The sequence below is a fragment of the Ixodes scapularis genome, unplaced genomic scaffold (assembly GCF_016920785.2).
Source record: "Ixodes scapularis isolate PalLabHiFi unplaced genomic scaffold, ASM1692078v2 ptg000955l_1___fragment_2___debris__unscaffolded, whole genome shotgun sequence".
In the NCBI taxonomy this organism is placed as follows: Eukaryota; Metazoa; Arthropoda; class Arachnida; order Ixodida; family Ixodidae; genus Ixodes; species Ixodes scapularis.
The window spans coordinates 1-15,483 of NW_024610074.1; the positions used below are offsets into that span (position 1 = coordinate 1).

The following is a 15,483-nucleotide window of genomic DNA, read 5'->3' on the forward strand; positions in this document are numbered from 1 at the left end:
TTTACCTATCGACAGCAGGTTGATATACGGAGTTGCGTAGGTGATGCGGCTCACGACGAGTAATTGGGTCAGCGGGATAAAGTCCGACTCCTTGAGCTCGTGTCTGTGACTGGTTATCCTGCTCATCATGCGCGTGACTTGCGTGGTTGTCTCGACGAGTCGGTCGAGCGTGTACTTGGCTCAGCCGTCCCGCTGGAGGTTAAGGTCCAGGATCGGAACCCGCTTCACCACGGTGCCATCCTTGAACGTGAGGCGGATGTCCGCCTCTTTGCTCCCCGGGAATCGGCTTGCCCGTGCGGATGAGCAACAGCTGAGACTTATTGGGGGCAGGGATGGGCGATATTTCAAATACAAGTATTTGAAATACGTATTTCAAATATTTTGTGTATTTTGTATTTGTATTTAATTACAAATTTGGTAATGTATTTGACGTGTGTATTTGAATGCTAAGACGTGGGTATTTCAAATACAATTGTAATTAAATACAATTCTGTGGGCGAAAATACATCCCTCAAATTTATTGTCACTGTCCAGAGCAGGAAGAAAACTACGTTCTGCACCGAATGCAGTGTCTCTCAATCAAGCCCAAGCGTTTAGTGACTTTGTGATTACCGTGCTTTTTTTTCCCTGCAAGAATAGTGACGAAATCGACGTTCACAGGCAGTCTGGCTAAATAAGTGCCTGTGACAACTTGTGATGCTTCCCAGCATGCTTTCCATCCATATTTGTGCCTGGAACATTCTAAATGCCCGGGTCGTCCAGATTTTTTTAACTGGTGCGAGTTGCAACAATAAAAAAATCTCTAGCTAGTGCTGCGCGTCTTGGTCGTCTCGGTTCTTTTGGTCTATACCAAAATGTAATCGACAAAAAAAGCTGCTTGAAGCTCTGTACTTTTTTCACCTATTACGTTCAAGCTGATTACATTTTTTGTGATTATATTTCTATTACGTTACTAGAGCCTCGCACACCAACTCCCGAGTGTGCGATACAAAATTAAAAGGAAATACCCAGAAACCCGTTGCAGGTGCCCTGAAGTCGCTGACGCAAATTTTGATGAATGCATTTGGAAAAGTATTTGGAGGAGACCAAATACATTTGGTTGTATTTGTATCTTGTAGTTAAATGTTTTTTGAAAATTTAATTAGATTTGTAATTAAATACATTTTTTATTAAGTATTTTGTATTTGTATTTTCATACATATTTGTATGTATTTTGCCCATTCCTGATTAAGGGCATGCTGGAGGTTGCCGGCATCGAGGCAGTTCTTTACCGTCTCGATGACTTAGAGGAAGTCTTGCCTATTACCGTGCGATCCAGACGTAGTCCGAATAGTCAGGTCGTCTGCATAGAGTGCATGCTTCATCAGGGGAATTCGCTCCAGTAGAGGAAGCGGCTTGCACATTGCCAGGTAACAAGTTGGATGACAGGACCGAGCCTTGCGGGGTGCCCTTGCTCGGGACCGGGATAAGGTGCTTGTGTGAATGGACTCGACTCCAATGGTGGCCATGCAGTTGCTCAGGAAATCCCGCACATAATCATACACCCGGAGCCCGCGCAAAGTCGAGGCCACGTCCTCGAACATCAGCGTGTGACTGACGTTGTCGAAGGCGCTATTCGTGTGCAGCGCCAGGACCCCCTGCGTCGCCGTAGGGTAGATTCTGTCAAGAATATCCTCCTTGATCTGGAGCCGGACATCTTGCATGGATAGGTGTGACCAGAGCCCGAACATGGTGTTCAGGTTGGCATTAAGTTATGTACAGGATGGTCCCCTCAAATATCACTGTAAGGACCTCATCAGGGCGTAGGCATAAAAATAAAAACTGGAATGGAGTGTCCAGGTCTGCGACGCTCGGCCGTGTCTCTATATACCTGATGACCTCTATTTTTTTGGATCCCTTTCAAAGGAGTATATTTTCCACTTCGGGGCACTTTTCTTGTTTCTGACACTTACTACTGCAGGAACTGTTTCAACCTCACTTTCTTGTTTGCTTTCACAGAACTCATTTGACGTTAATGTGGACGGGAATTGGCCAGATTCCACACTTCGTTCCTCCGTAAAATGTGCTGGAGTACAATCGCTGTCATAAAAAAGGGTACTTAAGGTTTCAAAAATGACCAAGTGTGCGTAAACATATGATGCTAGCATTTTTTTTATTTATTTCCAATGAGAAACATTATGTCATGCCAAAACTTCCCTAAGTGCACACTGTATTTAACAGCGCGCTAAACACTGCCGGAAAAATCGGCGCGTTTCCTCAGCAGTGTATCTTATGGTGCACTTTACCTTGGGAAAATTTAAGGCACTCCTTTGTTTTGCAGCTAGAACAACTTTAAAAAATTCTAGAAATCCGTTCGCCACGAACGACCGAGTCTTCCGCCGGCAAACGCAGTGGTCTGCATTGGATTACACAGGAACGGAGGAGAGCTTAACTTTTCACAGGAACGATACGCCTTGAAATTTCAAGAGGTAAAATGCATCAATAGCCTAATTCACCCCTGGTCGATAAGGCGCCGATTTTTCCGGTTGCTTTCCCGTACCTTCGGCCACCCAAAAACACCGCGCGCCATCGTAAATTAAAGAAACAATAACAGAAAAAAAAACATAGAACGGTATCGTGTCATATTTATAAGTGTTTTGTTTACTTACCGACTTTGTGTGTGGAACGCGCCACGTTGCGCTGCCTGACGCATGCGCGTTTTGGAACTAATTCAGTTGGCAGTTCTCTCCGAAGATGGAGCCACTGAAGTCACGGTGGTAATTGGACTTGTAGGCTGTTTCCTTTCGAACGGGCAGAAGAAAAAGACTATGGAGAATTTGGCAGGCGAACGGGCGGAAACGCGATTACGTACAGCTTCCGCATGCGTCGTAGCCTTCTATTGCTTTCTGCAATGCGCAGTTTCTGCCCACTCGCAGGATTTTTTTCTCCAGGTCTCTAGTCGACGCTTTGTTTTCTCGATTGCGTTCGCGGCGTCCACCGTCGACTTGTGTACTCGACCGCAGCCGAACCAGCTGGACGACTGCCGGCGCGCGTACCGACAGCGTCGCCGTAGCAACCACGCCGCGAGTGTGATTTCCAGAAAGAATTGACACGATTTTTTTTCTCTTCACTCAAATGAGTTACAAGAAGTTAGACGCGTATCATTATAATACATTATGCTGTAAGAAGGTATTAGGGGACATGTGTACCTACCTAAGACAAATCCAAGAAAAATAATATTGATGAATAATATTGGCGTAATCCTTTCACATTTTTATTAAGACTGGCGTGGTCACTGGGCTAACCGATGCGCGAAAAGGGAGGATATATATACCGCTCGGGGCACAGCTTAGTTCGTATTACTAGGATGAATGTACTATTGTTGTGTGTTGTGCAATCGTGCTGTATTGCTTGTATCCGCATGTGCAGTGTTGTGGTATATGTCGGGCAGTCGATGTACTTGCTATTTTTTTTCTTCAAATATTTATCACTTTTTCTTTGTCGCTAGATGGGGGTTGCCGCCTCCCAATTTGAAAAGCGCGGCAGTTGGTGATCTATAACTATTGGAGGGCTGGACTCCCTTAGTCCATCCGTCGCGTTTGTCGCTCCGATTTAATCCCGATGGTAGCCGGGTCGGCTGTATCGCCGTGTTATGCTGCCCGATTCTAACAAAAGGAGGTTAGGCGGCTTCGCCAGCGCGTGTTCTAGGTGCTGAATGCCGCTGTTCACGCACGAACGTCCGTGAGAGGATAACACAGGTAACAAAGGTGAGCACGGGCATTAGTTGATCGAGAGTCACACGGAGTGCGAGTGCGATACGTCTTAGCCGCAGTCGACGGAGGGTGTCGGAGCGATTCGTTGTCACTCAGAGCAAGTGGGCGTTGTGTTTAATAAAGCCAACATGCCAGTGTTTGTAAAGCGGTCCCTTCTTTATAAACGCTTCTGATGCGATGAAAATGAGACCGGCATTGAGCGGGCCGAGCGAGACTTCGTCGACAATCTAGGCTACTCAGCCTCTAGCGGTTTGGGCCTTACTCGTATTACATGCGGTTTTGGAGCTCTGACATAGAGATGTTTGGAAAGTTTTTTTGCGCCTAAAGATGACACCAAACGAGCGTACGAGCCGTACGCTGTCGCTCCGGTGAGAAGCCGAGTAGGCTCGCCAAGCAATTTGATCGTATCGCCTGTCGCATACTGACCGCCATATTGCTTTTAGGGTGTTAGCAGATATACTATTTTTTTACCTCCGGCGGCTAACACCCTTGCACGAATAAAGGCGTTAGCCGGAAGACGAGACATTTACACGAATAAGGGTATTAAAATTTTAGATGTCTAGTTTGCCGTTTCGATCTGAATGAGCATCATGCTAGCCTGCTGTCGTTATCAGTACTGAGTGGTGCCCGTTAAAAACCCCAGCCTAGCAGTCATACTGCACTTGCTAATTTTCTCCTCTACAATGGGTAACAATGTCCGCCATCGTCTGGCAGAGTAAGCTCCTGCTGCCTTAACAACTAAACGACTAATTTTTTTTTTGTGGGTAATCTGCGAGTAAGTGCGTGCCACCGTCACGGTGTCATTGCGCATACTGACTGAATGACTTCACATTTGAGTACTGTACTTTGGTAGTTTCCAAGCGCGTATTTAACCATTTTTGATATTTTATAGAACGGCGTTTGGGTTAAGAATTTATGATCACAATACGAAATTAAGCATACATTTTTTTTATGTCCTTGTTTCGCTGCGAGGGTTCTGATTACCTAATTTGTTTGATGCAGATGACGTTGTGTCGAACTTGCCTTTGTTTCTTAACAACTGGCCGGAAGCTCTGTATCTAATTTTTTTTCAGAACCGGTTTGCACACACAATTGCTTCTTGAGTGCTCGACTGTTTCTCTGTAGCAGGCCTGGTACTCATACTAGCTGGAGATGTGGAGGAAAACCCAGGGCCTATTACGCAAGACATGTTTAACGATATGATTTGGACACAAAAGGAGATTCTTGCTAACATTACTGAGGTACAAGTAAAGCAGACTTCGTCGGAAGAAAGTAAGCTACAAATACAAAACAGGTTGATTTCGATAGAAAAAAAAACAAAAAACTTCAGAGCGTAGGTGAAACTGAGAACAGGCTCACTAAACTTGAAAACTCTGTTAGTGGCTATGACGTCGAAATAAATACTCTTGTGAAACTAATAGAAGACCTAGAAAATCGTTGACGACGAAATAACCTTATTGTAATGAGAATTAAAGATGAGGCTTCTGAAAACGAGGATGTACTAATGAGGAAAATCAACAATGAGGTGTTTGACGCTATACTAAATCAAAAACTGGAAAAAAATATGACTGGTAGAGATCGTCCTGTACTATTTACAGTTGCGGATTTTGAAGAAAAAATGGCTATCATGAAAAACTGCGCCAAACTTAAAGGTACCAAAATTAGCATCAATGAAGGCTATTCTAAGAGGGTTGTTGAGCTTTCAAAGATACCCGTGGAATTCAACCGCAGAAGAGAGGAAAAACGGTGCGAGAGTCAATCTGGTCTTTGATAAGCTGTGGCCTAACAATCTTCTGTATGCCTGGAATGTAGTGAGGAATGAGAGATAGAAGTGTCCCGTACCTCCGGAACCAAATAACGGGTGACTAAAACAAAATGATTCAGCATGTTTTAAAATAGTCCACGTAAACGCCAGAAGTATTGCAGACAAAGTTGACACGCTCGAAAGCATAATGCTAGAACACGATCCTGAATCGGCTGTAATTACGGAGCCATGGCTTCATAAAATATCATGAACTCTGAATTTACTCCTCCGAATTTTTCAATGGTAAGAAAAGATGCAGGGGGAAGAGGTGGCGGAGTTGCTATTATGATTAAAAATAAATTCAAATTTGATGTATTTGAGGAAGTGCTGGGTGTGGAAGCACTATCGATCAATATAAAATAGAATAACCGTGCAGTTTATATTGGTGGCATCTACAGAGCCCCGAATTCGCCAGTTGAAGAACTGTTAAAACTAAGGGGCTACATGGATTCAAAATTGCGTTACGGAGACAACATATTGTTACTGGGAGATCTTAATTTACCTGGGATTGACTGGTCATGATATTCTCCTGGAACGGCGGAAGTAGCTAGTTGCGATCAATCATTAGAACTTGTATTTTGCTATGACTCATCCCAGGTAGTAAGATATTACATTAGAGTATGTTCAACAACGTCAACAATTTTAGGTCTGGTTTTTGTTTCCGAGAGTTGAAAACCATGTTTTTCGAAATCTGAAACCGAAGAAGGCGTATCTGATCATAGGATCGTTCTCGTCTCATTGAATGTTACCCAAAAAAAATCGCACAGTAATTCACAAAAGATTTTTCTTTATTTTAGAAGTGCTGATTATGTAAGCGTGCTTCACTGCCTTGAACAATTGTTTGATGATTTTATGTTACTTTACCAATCAAATGCTAGCCCAGACACGTTATGGTACAATTTTTCAAGCGTGACTTTATGGTGTGTTAAGCGATTTATACCAAAGCGCACTAAAAAAATCAGGAAGAAAACTCCTTGGATTACAGTGAAAATAATTCATGCAAAACTACAACTGGAGCGGAAACGAGCGAGTTCGCATGGTACAGGTGTAAAAAAAATAAAAAAAAATTGCATTCATCGATTGAGTCGGAAGCTGAGGCGTCTATACCTTTTCCCATCCTACGATGGGCTAAAGGCCAAAGCCACGCGCCGCCACGTCCAATCACGTTCCACGCTAAACCATGACACGCTTACCATTGATTAGGGGTGGACGAATAATGCTGCGAACCCAAAAGTGAGGCATCATTTCTATAGCTTCGACACTGCGAAGAGCCTTTACGTCGTGGCGTTTTTTGCACTCTAAAATTGTTAAGTCACTTACTACTATTCAATTCAAACCGCTGTCCTCCCATCCCCATCAGTGATCCGAGACGCGGACACCGATACGTGCATCTAAGCAACATAGCACATATTTCTAAGTGGCTCGTGATTGGATCTGGCGGTCCGTAGCTTTTGCCTTTAGTCCATCGTAAGGTGAGACGAAGTATAGTTAGAAAGTCTAAAGAAAGGTTTTATAAGATAACACTTAAAAAATTCCTTAGCGAGGCAATCAAGAAGTTATGGCGGTGCGACAACCCTTCGGCTAAGTTCCAGCAGTGTGCCTCTGGCCCAAAAAATGAAAAGCAGAGCGTTGAAAATTTTAGCACTTTTTTTCATCCGTCTTTACCAATGATGATGGAAATTTGCCAAGCTTTAGTGATTCTTTCAACAATCCTCCCATTAATGATTTAGATATAAGTGAGCAAGGAGTTTTTAACCTTTTACTTAACATTGAATCATAAAAGAGCCCAGGGCAAAACGAAATTCCTAATAAATTTTTAAAAAGGTATGCTGAGTGAGTTTTTAAATACCCTACTATAATCTTTATATTGTCTAAGAGTAGCGGTTCTTTTCCCAGCGCGTGGAAAATAGCAAACATTATACCCGTTCACAAGAGTGGTAGTTTTAATGATGTCTGTAACTTTGCCCCCATTTCCCTTACTAGTATATGCTCTAAGATTCTTGAGCCTATTATGTCTAAACGTCTACTTGCTTACCTTGAGAACTATGACATATTATTTAAATCACACTATGGTTTACGCAGAGGTCTTTCCACGACTACCCAGCTCATAGAAACTGTTCATGATCTCTCTCAAAGTATAAACTGTCGTGGTCAAACCAATATAGAATTTCTGGATTTCGCGAACGCGTTTAACAAAGTATCTCACCGAAAACTGTTATTAGAAATCAGTGCTGTCTTAAAAAATCCAGCCATCACGAAGTGGTTTTACTCTTATCTTTCATCACGGGGACAGTATGTTAATGTTGGGGCCAGGGATGGGCAAAATACATGCAAATATGTATCGAAATAAAAATACAAAATACTTCGTCAAAAATGTATTTAATTACAAATCTAATTACTTTTCCAAAAATGCAATTAAATACAAGATACAAATACAACCAAATGTATTTGGTCTCCTCCAAATACTTTTCCAAATACACTCCCTAAAATTTGCGTCAGCGACTTCAGGGAATCTGCAAAAAGGTTTCTGGGTATCTCATTTTAATTTTGCATCGTACACTCGAGAGTTAGTGTACGAGGCTCTAATAACGTAATCACAATATAATCACAAAAAAGAAATGTTATCAGCTTGGACGTAATAGGTGGAAAAAGTAAAGAGCTTCAAGCAGCTTTTTTTGTCGATTACAGTTTGGTATAGTCCAAAAAAGAACCGAGACGACAGAGACGCGCAGCACTAGCTAGAGAAATTTTATTGTTGCAACTCACATCAGTTACGAAAATCTGGACGACCCGCGCATTTAGAATCTTCCAGGCAAAAATATGGATGGAAATCAGGCTGGAAAGCATCACAAGTTGTCACGGGCAGTTAATTAGCCAGTCTGCCTGTGAACGTCGACTTCGTCACTGTTCTTGCCCTGGACTAGCACCGTAATCATAAAGTCACTAAACATTTGTGCTTGATTGAGATACACTGCACTCGGTGCGGAGCGTAGCTTTCTTACTGCTCTGGACAGTGACAATGAATTTGAGGGATGCATTTTCGCCCACAAAATTGTATTTAATTACAATTGTATTTGAAATACCCACGTTTTAGTATTTAAATACACACGTTAAATACATTACCCAATTTGTAATTAAATACAAATGCAAAATACACAAAGTATTTCAAATACGTATTTCAAATACTTTTATTTGAAATACTGCCCATCCCTGGTTGGGGCTAAACAAATCCACTATGTCCCCAGTTGTTTCAGGCGTAACCCAGGAGAGTGTCTTCAGTCCTCTTTTATTTCTGATTTTTATTAACGATCTGTGCAATGACATCTCACTTCCAATCAGACTTCGCCGACGATTGTGTGATTTACAATAAAATTGAAACATCAGACGATGAAATCGAACTAAACTGTAACTTGGAAAAAATTAAGAAGTGGTGTAACAATTGGCAAACGGTGCTAAACCCTGAAAAATCAGTCTTCATATCTATTACGATAAAGAAATGTTTTGGCTTATAATTATTTCATTGTGGGCGTTGAGCTTGAGAGAGTAAAAGAACATAAATACTTAGGCTAAATATTTATTCCTGATCTAAACCGAAACACTCACATTGATAACGTATGCATCAAAGCTAATAAAGCGATGTGGTGCCTTCGACGAAACCTCCCTATTGCAACTCCTGAAGTAAAAAAATCTGGCTTATATAACGCTGGTAAGACTCGTCATTGAGTATTATAAAACTGTATGAGACCCATATACCGTTGCAAATTGCAATAAGCAGGAGAAAATTCAGCGACTCGCATCCAGGTTTATTTTTATTAAATACAGCCACGTTCATTCCCCCACAAAACTATGTGAATTTGCCAATCTTCCTACATTTGAATCAAGAACGAAATATGGAAGGTTGAAATTTCTTTTTCAGATTATTCATAATTGCGTAAAAATATAAAAAATCTGAGTACTTTGAAATTTGCACCACCGAATCCTCAAGACATCGTCATAGCATGTACATTTCTAATCCTAATGTTAAAAACGATTGCTTTCAGTACAATTTTTTTCCAAGGGCTATTAAAGACTGGAATATGTTACCTGATTCCGCTGTGTCACCTATGTCGCTAAATAAATTTCTGGAGCGTATCGCTGATATTGTTTTATCTGCTAAAAATTAAAACCCCTATAGCTTGTGTAAAGATATGTTTTAAAACAACAAGGTGATCCGTTTCGTAAACTGCCGATATTACGAAGCGTCTCGATATACTATTTACCTATGTGTATGCTTGCATGTAAGCGTACATGTTTGTTTGTTGCTGTCGTGTTTTCACCCCTGTAATAGCCCTGTGCAAGGGCTGACAGTATCAATATATAAATGAATGAATGAATAAATGATTCAATCAATCAATGAACTGGTTCGCGCTTGGTGGAGCGGGAACCGAACCGTTATTTCGGAAGCATCATTGATCCAGATCCCAAAGAGAACAAAATGCAAAGCTAGTGAACCAGAGCCCGAATTGAACCATAAAGATGACGGTTCCACCACCTACTTTTAACCAGGTTATCTTCTAGATTGCGTAACACACAAATGAATAATTGGACTGAATATGTTAAGAAATTGCAAGAATCGTACACCATCGTGAAAGTGTTTTTTTTTTTTGTTTGTTTCAAAGCGCGTCACATAATATGGTGCTATAGTCCCTACTTCTGGCATCGAATACCACTTTGACTATGCCAGCGATTTTCTGTTCCTTCCGGAATTCACGGAAATTTGTTGCTGGTATACGTGGTGTCGCCTCTGGCAGCGCACTAGCGGTGCTGTTGTGTTCGTGTGTCAGCCACACACGAACAAGACAGTCCAATTTAATTATCAAGTGTGTCTTTGAGGCTCCCGCGCAGCCCTCTACGGCGGTGTTATTGTGTTGAGTTGTACATTTTTGTTTTAATCAACCTCTCCACTTGAGGTAGAAAAACGGATGAAAAAGAATCCGAAGTGAGAAATATTATTAGTACGCCTTCAGAATTTTACTTCGTCTGTAACCAAATCGTGGTGTACCATCTTTAAACAAAAGCATCACTCTACCGAAGAAATCATCTCTTGAGCGAAAAAGATAGAACTATGTCTATTCCGCGTCCAATTTCGGAAACTTCTACCGTTCCGCTCACTTTATCGCAGGTTAAAAAAATGACTGATAGTAGCAAGGCAAAAGACCTGTCGCATTAAATCATACCGGGAAAATTGGCTCGCCTTTTTTAGCAAAACAACTTTAATACAAGCAATTATTGTTGCTTTAGAATCATTCTGCGGGTTTTCAAAGGCTTCAGACCAAACAACTCTGGAATTTGACACGTAATTACTTAATTGGTTTGTTATTTAGTATCATATAATGCACGTGTAAACTTTGAACTAAATAGAGGGTGTTTCCAGAAACGACTGCAAAAGGGCCACTGCGAAGGCTCACATCGCACAGATGCACTTAAGGTGTGTCTTCGAACTGTCACCGATGTCAAAAAGGAAAACCTGATATAACAGTCCGGATGCTTTATTACCTAGCCTTTCCTACGTGCGATCCGTGACGCCGCACGGGCGTTACGAATTTTAAACAAGGGGCGGCATTTCTTGCGCGGAGAGGCGTTCCGATAACACACCGAAACGCAGAAACGCCTCCGAATTTAGCATCTTTAGAAACGCCGTAAAATGCTGCGCGTGCCATATGTCATTTTAATGTAAGTGTATCTAGTAGTTTCCGATTGTGCACATCAATATTCTAATTAGAACCATAATTAACAATTTATTTACTAAAATGTATAACGTACCCAAATATATTGAACGCTGATAGTAGTGTTTAATGGTTCGTTTGACACAAACAACTACGGCTTCAAGGAGCAAATTTGCCGGCGTTTGCAAAAAGAGCCTGTTTATTTGTTTCATAAAAAAAAAAAAGAAAATGCCACACACTTTCAAGTGCCACAGAATAAGGTTTTTGACAATTGAAGACCGAAATGGGTCCTATCAAATTATGAACGTGCACAAAATGTAGTTCTATATATTTTAACAAAAAACAAATTGGACGTTTCAGTGATTTATCCAGCGTAAGGTTGGTCTGCCGGTAGGGGCGACGCTGGTTTACACTGTAAATGAGCAATTTTGCCAGTGCAGTACAACTGCTAACCTGGGGTCTTTAACGTACTCACGCAGTAGTGATACACGACCGCACGCCGGTACGATGCTCATCCAGATCGAAACGGGCAGGTGTGGGGCTCGAACCCAGGATCCCTGGGTTCTGCAGCGCGAGCTTTCGCTCCACGCGCGTCGAGCTGGGTGTGCGCTTCAGCCCACTCGGCTTTCTTTTTTTTTTTTTGCCAGCTTGGCTTTTATTAGTTTAAAAACATTTTGCTATTTACAACCTAAAAGGTCAGCACTTCTGACACACCTCTCACAATTGTGCGCACATTTTCAGCGTGACGCTGTTTGTCGCGTTGGTCTGCGTAGCCACACCTTTCCAAAGAGTGCAATACCTTCGGGACCTTATAGCTTTGAAAGGGTCCTGAACCTCTCCCAGTGTTCCGTCTCCTTGAACGAAGTTTCTTTTATGATGGATGACGTGTAGTGAAATCCCTCTAAGAAGTGGCGCCACGCACACTTCCCTCGTTCTCGTACCAAGGTGTGATCAGTACGCGAGTTCCATAACGCATGCAAACCGATCAGGGTCAGGAGCTCGTAACATTTGCTTTGTTGCTTTTCCGGTGTGTCTAGAAACTTCATGCTGCACCAGGTTGGGTATAGATCGATCCGAAGCTCCGCGCGGAGCTGAGCCCAAAATAGTTCTGCATTAGTACAATACATGAATGTATGTTGCAGTGTTTCGGGAACAGGGCAAATGACACAATTGACTCCCCAAGGCAGAAAAAAACCTTTTTGTTCCTCCCAGGTGTTGACCGGTAAAACTTCGGTATGAAAGCGCACAAAAAAATCCTTTATCCCTGGCCGAACTGGGTATAGACTCAGACGCTTGAACACGTTCGACTTTTCGCAGCCAGGAAACATTTGGCGATACATTGGAGGCGGCATTACCAGGTCTAGAGTGTCCCAATAAAGACGTCTGCGTTTGACGCTGTTTAGGTATTCCCACGAAAAACGTTCTTCAAAAAAACGAATCGCATCTCTAATTTCTCTATAGTATCGTAGGATCGTGGTCCTTTCTGGAGTGCCAACGGTCTCTTTAGTCCATGGAGCCAGATATGGTCCACCGAGCTCCTTTAACGCCGCCATCAACACCGGGCTGGTTGCTCGGTTTCGGAAGACAAGGAAACGTTGCACTTTCAATTTTATGTCTAGGTTTGCAAGTCCCAGCCCTCCCTTCTGCTTGCTGATAAAGAGATTGTTTCTGCGCATTCTTTCAAACCCAGAGCCCCACACAAACGTTGCACAAAACCGATGCACTTTTTGCACGTCGAGTTGCCTATATCGAACGGCTTGCGCCGAATACCAGACAATGGAAAAAAATACTGTATTACTAATAACCGCTTTGTTCAGTAGCGGCACGTATCTGCCCTGCCATTCTGGAAGTTTGGCCCTCAGTGTGCTCAGGTGAATGCCATCCAGTCCGGTCCTTAGCTGCTCTGTGCCCAGCCCGACCCCAAGATAGTTGGAAATGGATGTGGACCACATGATGCCCAAGAATTGTTTTGGCTTGGATGCCCACGGCCCCAGCCAGGCTCCAACAGACTTTTTGGGGTTAATTTCAGCTCCAGAAACCTCGCTAAACTGCCTTACAAGTTCAACGGCCCGCACTATATCTTTCTGATTTTGACCAATTAGGGTGACGTCATCCGCGTAAGCCAGCAACCGTGCTGACGTTGCACCCAGGCTTACGCCTTCTATGATGAGGTCATTCAAGATTGCCTTACACATCGGTTCTAGATAGATAGCAAAAAGTATGGGCGACATTGGGCATCCTTGGCGTACCGACGACTTCACGGGAATGGAGCGTGACTTGCGTCCATTGATAAGGATCCGTGTGCTTATGTCCCTGTAACATATTTTGATGAAATTGACCAGAAATCGTCCGGTTCCACAGTGCTCTAATAATGAAAATAAGAAGGAGTGATGCACTTTGTCAAACGCTTTTTTTTAAATCTATTTGTAGGACAGCCGTAGGACGTCCCATCGCTTCTGCCGTTTCTGCTATAATCCTCATTGTATGCAGATTAGTGAATATCGATCTATTTTTGAAACCATACGTTTGATGATTTCCAACAATGGTATGGAATGCAACTTCGAGGCGTTTTGATATGATTTTTGCTAGGATCTTATAATCCGTTGTCAGAAGGCTTATTGGTCGAAAGTCTTCGCTACTTCTGATTGACCCATCACTTTTCCGCTTTGGAATTAGTACCGTTGTTGCCTGTCGCATTGAAGGTGGAAGGAGGTTTCGATTATATATATCCGCATACACTTTCGTTAAAACTGGCACTAGTTCCGATGAAAACATTTTGTAGAAAGCTGCACCGAGCCCATCAACCCCGGGTGACTTCCTTGGTGCCAGATCCTTAATTGCACATTGTACCTCCGCCTCGCTGATGGGCCCGTTAAGGCACTCCACCAGTTTCTCCGGTACCTTGGGCATAACTGCTAGCACTTCCTTCATTGCTTGTCTGTTGGGAGATTTTTCTTCACCTAACATTTTACTAAAAAAGGCGACTAACTATAATTCTATTTCTTCGGGTTTCAAGAGTATGTTTTCTCCGCTCTGAAGTTCATGGATGTTGTTGCGGCACACGCGCTCACGTTCGCGCTTTTTAAATATCTTTGTGAAGTCTTCTGACCGTTCGAGCGTGCGTAACCTTGACCTCACCATAGCCCCTCGATGTTCTTCCTCTAGTTGTTGCAGCAGTTGGGCCTTGCATTCTTGAATGTCAGCCGTAAACAAGCCAGGTGTTAAATTCTCTTCTCTTATTAAAGTTTGCAATGCCTTCATCAGGTTTCTTTTAGCGGATTTCCTTTCCATAGATTTTTTTCTGGCAGAAGGCGATTGCGCTCATCTTTATTTCTTCTTTCAGCAGCTCCCAGTGCTCAGCGTTCACTTCACGACTTTTCGCTTTCTCTGTGATAAGCATTTTTAACTCTTGTTGAAGCTCCTCCTCCTCAAGCGCGCTTTCGTTTAGTTTCCACGTTCGATCTGCACTTTATAGAAAGAAACAGTCGCGCGAACATTGGAGAGAAACAAACACAATTCAAATATTTAACCCTTTTTAAAACTTTTATAATGGCCCGATCTAAAAAAAAAAGAAAAAAAAAAGATTTTCTCAAAGTTCCCAGCGCGGCAGATCGGGGCAATATGTTGAACCATTTTAGAAAACAAATCTCGGTATTTAACGCCGTATTTTTTTTATTTTCTTTTTATTTGTCACTGCGAACAGCATACAACCACTACGGACGGCTGCACGTACATCGTGGCCGAACAGAACAACGGCTGGATGAATAAGTGACAAAAGGGCAAACATTGCGCAAAAAAACATGGGCAAAGCAACATGCAGACAGGATAAGCACTGACTCAACTGAACATCAAAACAACTTGAAGGACGCTTAAGCTTCGGCTTTAAATGTGGAACGCGAGAGGGCTATCGGGCCCCGCTCACATCGGCTTCTCATTCCCTTCTCAGGCACTTCCTGCCAGTGAGCAGGGACTGTGTTCGATATGGCCAGTCAGTAGGGTGTCTGGCACGCAACCGAAGGGTCGCGGGTCCGAATTCTGAAATTCTCCAAGTTTTCTTGCTATTTTATATAGTGAAATCATTTGAGACATGCGGCGATTTTTAAGTCTCACTAGACGTCATGTTTTTAATCACTTTTATTACACGCGTGACGCCAAGTTTCAAGTGACCGTCGAGGGTTGTTTTAAAATTCCCGCGAGAAGAGATGTGGTTGTGACGTCATGA

The 15,483-nt window shown here is 42.6% G+C and overlaps 1 protein-coding gene across 1 annotated transcript; it reads right to left on the reverse strand.

The window, feature by feature from the left end:
- Window positions 1-12,070: 12,070 nt before the first annotated feature.
- On the reverse strand, window positions 12,071-12,722 carry LOC120837081. Its single transcript, XM_040206254.2, has one exon. The coding sequence runs from the start codon at window positions 12,611-12,613 to the stop codon at window positions 12,071-12,073; it is 543 nt and encodes a 180-aa protein (XP_040062188.2). The 5' UTR covers window positions 12,614-12,722.
- Between the last annotated feature and the right edge of the window lie 2,761 nt (window positions 12,723-15,483).

Coding starts and splice junctions, on each gene's coding strand:
- LOC120837081 (XM_040206254.2), bottom strand. CDS start 12,613: ATGCCGCCTCCAATGTATCGCCAAATGTTTCCTGGCTGCGAAAAGTCG.